Here is a 14,286-nt window from a genome sequence, read left to right as displayed (position 1 = left end):
CCCTTTGATTTCTTCAGTGATCACTTCGTTATTAAGTAGTGTATTGTTTAGCCTCCATGTGTTTGTATTTTTTACAGATCTTTTCCTGTAATTGATATCTAGTCTCATAGCGTTGTGGTCAGAAAAGATACTTGATACGATTTCAATTTTTTTAAATTTACCAAGGCTTGATTTGTGACCCAAGATATGATCTATCCTGGAGAATGTTCCATGAGCACTTGAGAAAAATGTGTATTCTGTTGTTTTTGGGTGGAATGTCCTATAAATATCAATTAAGTCCATCTTGTTTAATGTATCATTTAAAGCTTGTGTTTCCTTATTTATTTTCATTTTGGATGATCTGTCCATTGGTGAAAGTGGGGTGTTAAAGTCCCCTACTATGATTGTGTTACTGTCGATTTCCCCTTTTATGGCTGTTAGTATTTGCCTTATGTATTGAGGTGCTCCTATGTTGGGTGCATAAATATTTACAATTGTTATACCTTCCTCTTGGATCGATCCCTTGATCATTATATAGTGTCCGTCTTTGTCTCTTGTAATTGTCTTTATTTTAAAGTCTATTTTGTCTGATATGAGAATTGCTACTCCAGCTTTCTTTTGATTTCCATTTGCATGGAATATCTTTTTCCATCCCCTCACTTTCAGTCTGTATGTGTCTCTAGGTCTGAAGTGGGTCTCTTGTAGACAGCATATATATGGGTCTTGTTTTTGTATCCATTCAGCCAGTCTGTGTCTTTTGGTGGGAGCATTTAATCCATTTACATTTAAGGTAATTATCGATATGTATGTTCCTATTCCCATTTTCTTAAATGTTTTGGGTTTGTTATTGTAGGTGTTTTCCTTCTCTTGTGTTTCTTGCCTAGAGAAGTTCCTTTAGCATTTGTTGTAAAGCTGGTTTGGTGGTGCTGAACTCTGTCAGCTTTTGCTTGTCTGTAAAGGTTTTAATTTCTCCATCAAATCTGAATGAGATCCTTGCTGGGTAGAGTAATCTTGGTTGTAGGTTTTTCTCCTTCATCACTTTAAGTATATCCTGCCACTCCCTTCTGGCTTGCAGCGTTTCTGCTGAAAGATCAGCTGTTAACCTTATGGGGGATTCCCTTGTGTGTTATCTGTTGTTTTTCCCTTGCTGCTTTTAATATGTTTTCTTTATATTTAATTTTTGATAGTTTGATTAATATGTGTCTTGGTGTGTTTCTCCTTGGATTTATCCTGTATGGGACTCTCTGTGCTTCCAGGACTTGATTAACTATTTCCTTTCCCATATTAGGGAAGTTTTCAACTATAATCTCTTCAAATATTTTCTCAGTCCCTTTCTTTTTCTCTTCTTCTTCTGGGACCCCTATAATTCGAATGTTGGTGCGTTTAATGTTGTCCCAGAGGTCTCTGAGACTGTCCTCAGTTCTTTTCATTCTTTTTTCTTTATTCTGCTCTGCAGTAGTTATTTCCACCATTTTATCTTCCAGGTCACTTATCCGTTCTTCTGCCTCCGTTATTCTGCTATTGATCCCATCTAGAGTATTTTTAATTTCATTTATTGTGCTTGTCATCGTTTCTTGGTTCCTCTTTAGTTCTTCTACGTCCTTGTTAAATGTTTCTTGCATTTTGTCTATTCTATTTCCAAGACTTTGGATCATCCTTACTATCATTATTCTGAATTCTTTTTCAGGTAGACTACCTATTTCCTCTTCATTTGTTAGGTCTGGTGTATTTTGACCCTGCTCCTTCATCTGCTGTGTGTTTTTCTGTCTTCTCATTTTGCTTATCTTACTGTGTTTGGGGTCTCCTTTTCACAGGCTGCAGGTTCGTAGTTCCCGTTGTTTTTGGTATCTGTCCCCAGTGGCTAAGGTTGGTTCAGTGGGTTGTGTAGGTTTCCTGGTGGAGGGAACTAGTGCCTGTGTTCTGGTGGATGAGGCTGGATGTTGTCTTTCTGGTGGGTTCGTCCACGTCTGGTGGTGTGTTTTGGGGTGTCTGTGGCCTTATTATGATTTTAGGCAGCCTCTCTGTTAATGGATGGGGCTGTGTTCCTCTCTTGCTAGTTGTTTGGCATAGGGTGTCCAGCACTGTAGCTTGCTGGTCGTTGAGTGAAGCTGGGTCTTGATGTTGAGATGGAGATCTGTGAGAGATTTTCGCCGTTTGGTATTACGTGGAGCTGGGAGGTCTCTTGTGGACCAGTGTCCTGAAGTTGGCTCTCCCACCTCAGAGGCACAGCCCTGATGCCTGGCTGGAGCACCAAGAGCCTTTCATCCACACGGCCAAGTACGTGGGGATTTTCTTGCCTTTTGGGAGGTCTGACGTCTTCTGCCAGCGTTCAGTGGGTGTTCTGTAGGAGCAGTTCCACGTGTAGATGTATTTCTCATGTATCTGTGGGGAGGAAGGTGATCTCCGCGTCTTACTCTTCCGCCATCTTGCCCCTCCCTCTCCAGTGCATTATTTATGTGATCACAACAACCCAGTGAAGTAGGTATTGAAAAGTTATGAGGAAGCAAATAAGTTAACTCTGGTGTAGAGGGAAGAACACTGAATTGGGAAGCAAAAACTTGAGTTCTAGTCTTTGCTCTACCACTAATCAACTTGTGACTTCAGACAAGTAAGTTCCTGTGTCTTAAGGAACGTTGATGTGTCTTAAGTTTATTTGTAAAACAAGATGATTGTACTAGATCACTTCATTGGTTCCTTCCTTCTGTAAAGTCTTCCATGATATTCCTATCATTTTAAACCATGACCATAAAAGAATCGATATTTCTGACAGCTGGCAAAAAGCCCAAATCTTCTACCTTCTGATCATTCTACTAAATCATGACTCTTTCTCTTTAACAACAAAATTAAAATGGCAATATCCAGTGACGACTTCCGAAGTCAGTCATTTACAGCCTAGTGGTCCTTCTCTTCACTTCTTTAAACACTTATTGAACAGGTTTGTTACCATACTAAGCACTGAAGACACAAAAACAAAAAAAAATAGTGATTTCACAGTCTAGTTATAGAGATAGAAAAATGAAGAGAAATTTCACTGTAAACATAATTATTAAAAATAAAGAGTTAGTGATAAATGCCACTGAAATCTATACATTGCAGCTCAGAGGAGGGATGCTTAACCCATCAGGGCATGAGGCATCAGGCACCAGGGAAGTTTTCTTAGAGGAGATAATACCAAGCTAAATGTTGAAGGGTGAGTATCTCCAAATGAAGAAAGAGTAAAAGGATGATCCAGGCAGAAGCACCAGCCTGTGTAAAAATAAGAACATGATAGAGAGGAACTATAAATAGTATAGGATGTCTCAGGTATACAAGAGGGGTATCTCTACTAGTCAACCAAGACATTATGGTTATAAACCCAGAAGCCCATAGGAACACATTCTTAATGTTTCCTTAACCTGGGTAGAGTAACCCATATTTATTATTATTTTTTAAAGCTAAAAATTGTGCCACTGACTATCCCACCTCACACCTCCTTTCTTTATAGTTACTTGTAAAATGGGCATTTATGGGAGTCAAAGAGAGGTTCGTTTATGTAAAATATGAGCCACTGAGGTGTTTTTCTACTCTATTAGGAAAGGGAGCCCTCTAGCTCAGTCACAAGTTTAAGGTCAGACAGTGAGAATAGGACTTGAGGTAAGAAGGCATCAGAGAGTCTCAGGATGTCTGGGGGTATGGGGAGGAATAGGCATTTAGTGCATGGAGTGTCTCAGAAGCACAAGAGAAGCCCAAACTTTATTCAAGTATCACATTGCCTTAGGGTATGGTCCAAGAGAACTAGTAATTTGCACTTTTCTAGAAGCAGAGGAGAGTGCAACATTAGTCTGCCAACTCTGTTTTATTTAGCTTGCCTCATGGAAGTTTTCTCACTCTGACCACAGCCCCAAACAAAAAAGATCTCATTTGTGGAGTATGAAAATCAAATATCCCTGCATGAGGCCTGTTATGTGGTATCAGCCCTTTGTTTACCCTCTGCAAGGAGAGTCCTGTCAGGGAAGATGTCCACTATATAGGCTGTGGTTATAGTCTCCTGTGGCTATCCCTTTTCTTTTCAGACCACCGTGTGCTGTGTGAAGAAGCAGCCTGATTTCTCCACTTCAGGCCAATGGGAGGTGGTCACGGAATCTGAAGGGAAAAAGGAGGTGAATGTCTTCGATGGAGTTATGGTTTGCACTGGCCATCACACCAATGCTCACTTACCCTTGGAAAGCTTCCCTGGTAAGTAGCCTACCAGGAAGGAAGACACTTGAACTATGCCTGTGACCTGATCCCTAAAGAATGGGAGGATTGTTGTCTGAGTGATTCCTACCTTGGGATGAAATAAGGCTTATCCTAATTCTACATATTCTGGGGTATGGGGTACCCCAGATGATGGGGTAACTTGTATTAATGCTATTTAGGGGGTAGAGATAACAGTAATTTGGGGGACTAGAGGAAAATTAGAAGCTTCTACATTTAGTTTCACAATAATTTTAGTTTTTTTAAGGATAAAAGTTGATCTGCATTAGATTGAATGAGGGATTTTTTCTTTTTTAATTTTTATTGGAGTATAGTTGATTTATAATGTTGTGTTAGTTTCTGCTGTACAGCAAAGTGAGTCAGTTATTCATATAAATATATGCACTCTTTTTTAGATTCTTTTCTCATATAGGTCATTACAGAGTACTGAGAAGAGTTCCCTGTGCTGTACAGTAGGTACTTATCAGTTATCTATTTTATATATAGTAGTGTGTGTATATGTCAATCCCAGTCTACCAGTTTAGGTGTCCCTCCCACCTTTCCCCCCTGGTAACCATAAGTTTGTTTTCTACCTCTGTGAGTCTATTTCTGTTTTTTAAATAAGTTCATTTGTACCATTTTTTTTCAGATTCCACATATAAGCAATATCATATGATATTTGTCTTTCTCTGACTTACTTCACTCAGTATGACAATCTCTAGGTCCATCCATGTTGCTGCAAATGACATTATTTCATTCTTTTTTATGGCTGAGTAGTATTCCATTGTATATATTTACCACATCTTCTTTAACCTGAATGAGGGCTTTTTTTAGCAATCGAGGAAATAAACAGAAATATTGAGTTTCTAAGGAAGAAAATAAAGCTTAAAGAAAGAGTTTAATTACAGTCTTTGGCCTGGATTTTCATTCTGAGAGGAAAAAAGCACTCTATGTATAGTTTAGAGTATATAAGAACATATATACTCCAATTGGAATGGAAGTAGATATTTACAGATGATGAAAAGAGGGGGTGGGGGCTGGGCAAAATAGGTGAAGGGGATTAAGAGATACAAGCTACCAGTTATAAAATAAATCAGTCACAGGGTTGTAATATACAGCACAAGGAATATAGTCAAAAGACTGTAATATTGTAATAACTTTGTATGTTGCAAAATCTATAAAAATATCAAGTTACTATGCTGTACATCTGAAACTGATATAATATTATAAGTCAACTACACTTCAATTTAAAAAAAAATAAAGAGGATGAAAAGACAAAAGAGAATGGAGGTTTTTGGAAGCAGTTTGGATTTGTGAGTCCACAGGTCTAAAATACTAACAGATCCTGAGTTAAGCAGACTACTTATAATAAGGAAATCACAAGGTTCCACTCTGAGGCTATGGGAAAAGAAAACAGGCAAAAATATTCAGAAAGGCAAGAATGCACCTGAGTAAAAGGAGAACATACAGAGAATATATGCATAAACTCTACACACTGCAAAAAAAAATGAATGATTTAACAAATGATATCAGATAAACCATCACCCAGTAATTATTTTCCCTTCTCTTGCAGGAATTGAGAAGTTCAAAGGACAGTACTTCCATAGTCGAGATTATAAGAATCCAGAGAGTTTCACTGGAAAGAGAGTCATTATAATTGGCCTTGGGAATTCTGGAAGCGATCTGGCTGTGGAAATTAGCCACACAGCCAAGCAGGTTTGAATTAGTAAATTATTTACTTTGCTTCACCAAGGAAGCTGCAGGTGGACCCAGCAGAGTGTATGGATACCTGCACACAGCCCATCAGTGCCAATGGCAAATGCAGGGCTTGGTTTCACTGCCTCAGTTGGCAACATTATGATTGATGATGTGATGGAGCCAAGGTTACAGGTTAGATTCCCATCATTCATTTGGCCTCACACTAAGGAATTTGGTCATGACCACAGACTGTGCTCATAATCTCACTCAGCTGTCTCTTCAGAGTGTGCCTCTGGCTTTTAAGAAGACCAGGTGATTGCTGGGAGAGCTTGTTAGAATGCAGCATTCAGAGTGTGGATCACCTGTTGGCCAGCAGAAGTGCTATGCTCTTATCTGAAGGAAAGTGTACTCAGTCATTGAAAGCTTTTCACTCATAGGATGTTGGGGGAATTTTCCTCTTCACTCTTCTTCACTCCCCAAATGGAAAACAGAAGCAGTCTAATCCTTCTAAAGACAACATGGATATCAGTATGAAAAGCATCCACACTGTAGCACATGCAAGCAGCTCTCCCCAGCCTTTGCATACAATTAGGTAACACAGAATTACATTTACTCTAAAGCAATTTCTATGTCCTTGACGTTTTTTGGTTTGCTTGTTTTGTTTTTTGTATCATAGCTTTTTTTAAAAAATAAATTTATTTATTTTAGTATTTATTTATTTATTTTGGCTGCGTTGGGTCTTTGTTGCTGCGCACGGGCTTTCCCTCTAGTTGCAGTGAGCGGGGGCTACTCTTCGTTGCAGTGCGCAAGCTTCTCATTTCGGTATCTTCTCTTGTTGCGGAGCACGGGCTCTAGGCGCGTGGGCTTCAGTAGTTGTGGCACGTGGGCTCAGTAGTTGTGGCCCACGGGCTTAGTTGCTCTGTGGCATGTGGGATCTTCCCGGACCAGGGCTCGAACCCGTGTCCCCTGCATTGGCAGGCGGATTCTTAAACACTGGGCCACCAGGGAAACCCTGTATCATAGCTTTTGAACTGGGAAAAAAGTATCTTAATTATAAATTCCTAGAAAAAGACATCATTAATATATTTTGTTATTCATGTCTTTATTGAATCATAATTTTGTTGGCAATACGTAAATGCCTGGTTATTCTTCAGTAACTTTAATTAAGTTGTGCTTCTCCACAAATTGTTTTTAAATTATTTTAAAAAATGGAAACTTAATGCCACAACTTTGTTAAATGAACTTTACCCACAAACTCCATTCAGTAACACTTCTCAGGCCTATCTCCATCTATCCCCACAAAACTGATTTTATATATTACTCCACGAATTAATTCAACAAGCATTTATTAGGAGATAGGTATATAAACAATAAAGGGTATGGGTGCTATGATAAAAGAATGTACAAGGTATGTGGTGGGGGCCGAAGGCATGAGCTTTCTTTAATACCATTGGCTTGTTAAATGGTCAGTTATAGAGGAGCTGGGCCTTACAAGCACTGAGCAATTGTAAATTGCCAAAGAACAAGGCAGCAAGAGCGGGTGGAGGTAAGGTGGTTGTGTCTGAGAGAGCTTTGTGACGTATGTATTTTTGTCACTGTTTTATACATAGAGAACTTTTTAACTGAAGCTCTGAGCATTTACATTACTCATAACCTATATTGAAAAAGTTATATAGACTGCACACAAAACCATTTGATTTCTAAGACCACGCAGGCTCTTTCAACTGTGACACGTAAAAGTGCTTATTTATGATAGCGGTTATGGTCACCATCGGTGAGAATATATGTATGAAGTACATGATTATCCCTCTATAGACAGGTCACCTTTTAACATGAAGGGTTAGACAAAACACCATAAAACAATGTACTTATATAGCTTACAACCGTGGAAACTATCTCCAGAGAGTTTTATAATATAGAGAAAGTGATGCTTTTGCCAGGTAGTTGAATACCAAACTTTTATCAGCTCTGAATGTGGACTTTAGTCAGCAGATAACAGAAAGACGGACCAGCTCCCTGTGGTTCTACTTGCAATCTTCAGTTTTTCCCTTAAATAATCGATGAAACATTACTTAAGCACAGGCTTTGGAGTCAGTCAGACTTAGGTCGGAAATTCAGCTCTACCACTTAGTAGCTATATGACCTCAGGCAAGTTATTCATCCTCTCCATGCTTCTCATCCATAAAAAGGACATAACAGTACCTACCTCAAGAGGCTGTTGTATTGATTAAATAAAAATATAGATAAAGGACCTAGTACAGTGACTTACAGGTTACAATTCTCAACAAAAGGAAGTGATGCTGATGATAGGCTGGGGACTAAAGGATGTATATGCTCTACCCCCCACCTTGGAGAAAACACATTTGGAAAGATAAAAAATAAGAATATATAATGTTAAATATCAATATAAATAAGTTTTTTGTAATAATATAAACAATGTCAAAGGCAAAATAAAGGCTGAAGGTTTTGGATTAAATGATGTCCAGTTGCTTTCAGCTTTACTGTTCCATGATTTTAAATGAGTTGCACAGGTGACAAGTGCTAGAGAAGTTCAGAAGATGGAGAGAAAATCATCAGCCAGAACGGTCAGTGGTATCTTCATGGAGGAGGGAGACTTGATCTGGATCTTAAAAATGAATAGGCTTTGGAGAATGAAGGGAATAGGGGGCTTTTCAGGGAGGCATAATGACATTATACAGAAATGTGCTGGTAGTTCAGAGCAAGACATAGTCTTGGTCAGTGACTACACCAATTTAATTGTAAGTTTAGTGTTTGAGAAGAAAACGGCAGGAAATTTAAAAATATATATATTGCCAGGGAATAAAAAGCCAGACTAATGAGTTTGAAATTCATCTTGAAGAAAGTGGGTTCCCATTCCTTCAGAGAAATGAGTCAGAGAATGGCAAAAACAAACATTTTTTTCCCATGCCTCAGGTTTTCCTCAGCACCAGAAGAGGGGCTTGGATCTTCAATCGTGTCGGAGACTATGGATATCCTTTTGATGTGTTGTTGACTTCCCGATTTCAATATTTTATGAGGAAGATTTGTGGTCAGTCATTAGCAAATACATTTTTGGAAAAAAAGATGAACCAAAGGTTTGATCATGAAATGTTTGGCCTGAAGCCTAAACACAGGTATGTTCCCAGGCTGGGAGGTGGGCAGTAACAGCCAAGGCAAAGAATAAGGACTGTTCACATAGGCTAATAGTAGGGTTACCTCTATGTTTACATTAAGCAAGTCCACAGAATCTGAGATTAGATTTCTACCTTTCCCCGAGGTACCAGTTCTTTTTACATGATGCCCAATAGCAATAACAAAATGGTAGTAGAGGGCAGGGCATCATTCATTCATTCATCCAACAAACTGAGCATGTTATGAGCCAAGCATTACACTGGCATGAGAATACTGAGACTAAAGACCTAATAGTAATACTAATAGTAATAATAACACCCTACCTTTTTGAGGACTTAACGTAAGACAAGCATGGTACTAAATGAGTTACGCGCATTATCTCATTTAATCCTCACAGCAGCCCTATAGGTTGGTACTACTTTGATCTCCATTTTGCAAATATAAAAATGGACACTTAGAGAACCTAATTTGCCCAATATCACACAAGTAATAAATGACAGACTGGAGAAATGGATATTTCCTTTAATACTCTAACAAGAAGACAGACAATAGAATATGATAAGGAAATGCATGGATTCCTATGAGAGTATGAAGGATGGGAGTTCTCACACAGCCTACAAGGTAGACTGTGATAGCATTTCCAAAGGCTGATTTTAAATGCTGTTTTCCCTTCCGAATTTTATTTTATTTTATTTTTAATAAATTTATTTATTTATTTATTTATTTATTTATTTTTGGCTGCGTTGGATCTTTGTTGCTGCACGTGGGCTTTCTCTACCTGTGGCGAACAGGTGCTGCTCTTTGTTATGGTACTTGGGCTTATCGCGGTGGCTTCTCTTGTTGCGGAGCATGGGCTCTAGGTGCGCAGGCTTCAGTAGTTGTGGCATGCAGGCTCAGCAATTGTGGCTCACAGGCTCCAGAGCGCAGGCTCAGTAGTTGTGGTGCACGTGCTTAGTTGCTCCGCAACATATGGGATCTTCCCGGACCTGGACTAGAACCCGTGTCCCCTGTATTGGCAGGTGGATTCTTAACCACTGTGCCAACAGGGAGTCCAATGTTTAGGTTTACTTGCTATAAAATAGCAAGTACAATATGCACCCATATACCCTTCACTTAGATTTACCTATTATTCACAGTTTACTATATTTGCTTTTTCCCTCTCCCTCACTGGAGATAGATAGATCCGTACATATATAGCATCCATATATACATACATGTATACATACATTTTTTTTCTGAACCATTCGAGAGTAAGCTGCAGGCAGTAAGACATTTTACCCTACATTCTTTAGCATATATTGCCTAAGAAAAAGGGCATTCTTCTACATAAACATAATTATCACACTTAGTAAATTTAACATTGATAAAAATACCATTACCTAATATATTGCATATTCAAATTTCCCAAATTGTTTCAATAATATTTGTAGCTTTTTAAAATTTTTAGCCATGCCGTGTGGCTTAAAGTGCAGAGTCCTAACCATTGGACTGCCAGGGAATTACCTGTAGCTTTTTTATTTTTAAATCCAGGATCCTATGAGGTATTACACCATTGCGTTTAGTTGTCATATCTCTTTAATCTCTCAGTCTGAAATAATTCTCTCTTTTTTTGACATGGATTTTTTTAAAGAATTGAAGCCATTTGTTTTGCAGAAAGTCTCTTTCTGCAACAACTTTCATAGTTGTTCTTCCTCCATTATATTTAGGTTAAACACTTTTGGTGCAAATACTCATATGTTATGTTGGGCCTTCTTGGTGGATCACATCAGGAGCCATATGATAGCAGTTTATTGCATATTAATGATGTAAAATGTGATCACTTGGATTAGATGGTATCTACTAGGTTTCTTTATTGTAAAGATATTTTTTCCTTTGAAATTAATCAGTGGGGTGGTATTTTGAGACTGTGTCTGCCAAGAACCTTTCAGGCATTTATTTCACCCAATTATGGAAACTGTAGCATCCATAACTTTGGTGATCACAAAATATATTGAGGTTATATGGAATAATAGAAGAGAGTCAAACAAACAGGGTAAGGAAGTAGCATTCTAATTATAAATACAAGGTCTTGGAATAGCAAAAAATACATTATGCTCTGAGACTGCACATAGTTTGGTTTGGCTGGACTATAGGCGAAGATGGAAGAGTGACTGAGTACATCTCCTGGTTCACTGGGCAGATACATGAAAATGTTCGTATGCTCTGCTAAATAAAAAGTTTAGAATGAAGACAGCCCAGAGCCATTGAAAGATTTTAAGCAAGTGAGTGACATAATAATAAATACATTTTGGAACAATCACTCCAAAAATGATGTAGAAGATAGATTGAAAGGGGATAGAGCAGGAGGCCCTAAAGACAGCTGTAATGGCCCAGGTGAAACAGAATAAGTAAAACTATTCTGGGGATGTTAAGAGGAGAAAGGGTGGCCTTGGTGATCAGATGTAAGACTCACAGTTTTGTGGCTTGGGCAACAATGTGGATGATGGTACTGTTAGTGAAAAGGAGTAAGTTTGGAGAGAAAGATGAAATGATGAGGTTGGAATGAGAACAAAATCTGTACCTAAAGGTTTGCATCAAAGAATTACTAAATGCAGCAAACCAGTAATACTGTTTAAACATATCTTGTTCCTAAGAAGAGACCAGCTCTGTCTGAACATGATGGGCTGAGGATTCTCAGAGCCTGTTAACACAGGATCCAAGGATTCACACTGCTTTTAGAAAGGTCCAAGATTCTGCACCTTATCCTATGCTATTTCGAGGAAACACTACTTACCATGCCTAGAGTATCTCAAGGGAGTTCATAAAAAAACATTTTGATATAAATCCTAAAATCCTAGGCTGTGTGACCTTGGGCAAGCCACTTAACTTCTTTAGGGCTCAGTTTCCTCATCTATAAAACCTGGATAATGACAACTGTCCTGCTTCCTTCGTTGGGTTTGTGTGAAACTCAAATAAGTTAATGTATGTAAAATCAATTTATAACTGTAAGTCACTATACACATGTAATTTGTTATACCGTTCAGAAAATGATGGTCCAAGCCTAGCTCTTGGGCCTTTGAAGCGGAAAAGAGACTCAACAGAATGCTGATAGTCCAGTTCTGCAGATTTCTTGACATATGGATAGAAGCTACTAGACTGTGGCCTTATCATACCACTGAGAGCATTATTAGTCCTTGAGAAACCATGCATGTACTCTTGAAATAAAACAATCCTTCCCTCACTTCTCCAACACCTTCTCTTTCAATGCCATCCAGGGTCCAACTTTTACTCTGAGATCCTTATCTTTATCAAGCTGGTATACATTAGACCTTTCCCAAATTTCATGAATAAAGGGAGACTATTGGCATATTGATTAACCACCTCAATCAAAGTAGAATTTTACTTACATGGTAATGATCTCTCTCTCTCATGATCTCTCTCGTTTTTCCTTGTTTATCATCTTTCACAGAGCTCTGAGTCAGCAACCAACCATAAATGATGATCTGCCAAACTGTATCATTTCTGGCTTGGTGAAGGTGAAAACAAATGTGAAGGAATTCACAGAGACAGCGGCCATATTTGAGGATGGCTCCAGGGAGGATGACATTGATGCTGTTATCTTTGCTACAGGCTATAGCTTTGCCTTTCCTTTTGTTGAAGATTGTGTCAAAGTAGTCAAAAACAAGATATCTCTGTATAAAAAGGTCTTCCCTCCTAACCTAGAAAAGCCAACTCTTGCAATCATAGGCTTGATCCAGCCCTTGGGTGCCATTATGCCCATTTCAGAGCTCCAAGGACGCTGGGTCACTCAAGTATTTAAAGGTAAGTGACCATGCAAGATGACTACCTAATTACTTAGTGGTTTGTTTAATTATGTTTACGTTCTTGCTTATAAATAGCTGAGACAGTATGTATGATTGTAACAGTGCCTGGCACAAAATTAGTGCTCAAAAATTAATTTTTAAGGGAATATAAAGTAGTAACTTATAATCATGGACATATAGCAGAATCTCCTAGGAAGTTTCCCTAAAACAGACATGCTTTTCCTGATGGTGTTTATTTAATAAGTCTGGTGTGGGACTGACATAAGATTGCTGAGAAAACGTTCCCCAGGTGATTCCAATGTGCACTCCAGATTAAAATCCACTCATCTAGATTTTAGACAACTGATACATATTTGTGAAGCAAAAGAATTTAATCTTCTTTCATTATAGTTAGAGAAAGTCAAATATAGAAGTGCTGTGATTTCATTTCAGACAAAAATTAAGAGCTGGTTAAAGACTAGTCCAGAATGAAGAAGATTCAGCCACTCAAAGTCTTACTTTCCCCCCTTTATATTCCCTCTTTCAGAAAGTTTTGGCTAGGAAAACATGAGAAAAAACTTTGAGGTTTGGGATAGCAGGCTCAATATGAATCAGCAAAATGATGTGGCTTCCAAAAGACTTAACTATATCTGGCATCATTAAAAAACTATAATGTCCTGGAATTTACAACTGTTCTTCCCTGAACTGGTGAGACCACACCCACAGACATTTAAAAAATGAATCTGGAGTATGTTAAAAGGAGAGAGACAAGAGTGGTTAAGGGGTTTGAAAATGTGCCATTTGAAGTACAACTAAAGGAGCTGGAGAGGTTTGGCCTGGAGAGGATAAGATTTAGGGGAGATATGGAAGTTCCCTTCAGATACCTGAAGAGATGCCCCATGGCAGAAGGTTTTATATATTTGCTCAGTATCACTTCAAAGGGTTGAATCAGAACCAAGGAGTGAAATTTTGAGGGTTTGCACAATATCAGCTTAACATTAAAAATAAACTTTGGCCAGGCCAGTATGGAGTAGATTCAAGCCTCAGAATAGGGAGAAATCAAATGACTTTTAAGGTTCCTTCTAACAAAGAAGTTCTTTGATTCTATGGTTATTATAATAAAATTTGCTACCATTACTAATGTTTAATTAAAACTATTCAAAGTTCTTGTTGAGGGACTTCCCTGGTGGTCCAGTGGCTAAGACTCCACATCCCCAATGCAGGGGGCCTGGGTTTGATCCCTGGTCAGGGAACTAGATCCCACATGCCACAACTAAAGATCCTGCGTACCACAAAGAGGATCCTGCGTGCCACAACTAAGACCCAGCACAGCCAAATAAATAAATAAACATGTTTTTTAAAAAGTTCTTATTGAAATTACAGATTCTTCTTACCTATTGAAGATCCTCATGGTAGCAGAGAAAAAAGAAGCAATGATGTTAGAGTTGATAGATAAAAAACTTTTCCAAATTCCCCAAAG

At 38.4% G+C, this 14,286-nt stretch overlaps 1 protein-coding gene across 2 annotated transcripts in view; it reads left to right on the top strand.

The window, feature by feature from the left end:
- The window catches only part of LOC133088242 (flavin-containing monooxygenase 5), a 43,717-nt gene that overhangs the window by 14,094 nt on the left and 15,337 nt on the right, over positions 1-14,286 (top strand). For both annotated transcript variants that reach the window (XM_061186089.1, XM_061186088.1), the window contains exons 3-6: positions 4,032-4,194; positions 5,768-5,910; positions 8,827-9,026; positions 12,473-12,825. In XM_061186089.1, coding sequence (XP_061042072.1) covers positions 4,032-4,194; positions 5,768-5,910; positions 8,827-9,026; positions 12,473-12,825 — 859 coding nt within the window. The remainder of the gene's footprint in view (positions 1-4,031; positions 4,195-5,767; positions 5,911-8,826; positions 9,027-12,472; positions 12,826-14,286) is intronic.

Source organism: Eubalaena glacialis, chromosome 3 (genome assembly GCF_028564815.1).
Source record: "Eubalaena glacialis isolate mEubGla1 chromosome 3, mEubGla1.1.hap2.+ XY, whole genome shotgun sequence".
Classification (NCBI taxonomy): Eukaryota; Metazoa; Chordata; class Mammalia; order Artiodactyla; family Balaenidae; genus Eubalaena; species Eubalaena glacialis.
This window is presented reverse-complemented; position numbering and strand designations above follow the sequence as displayed.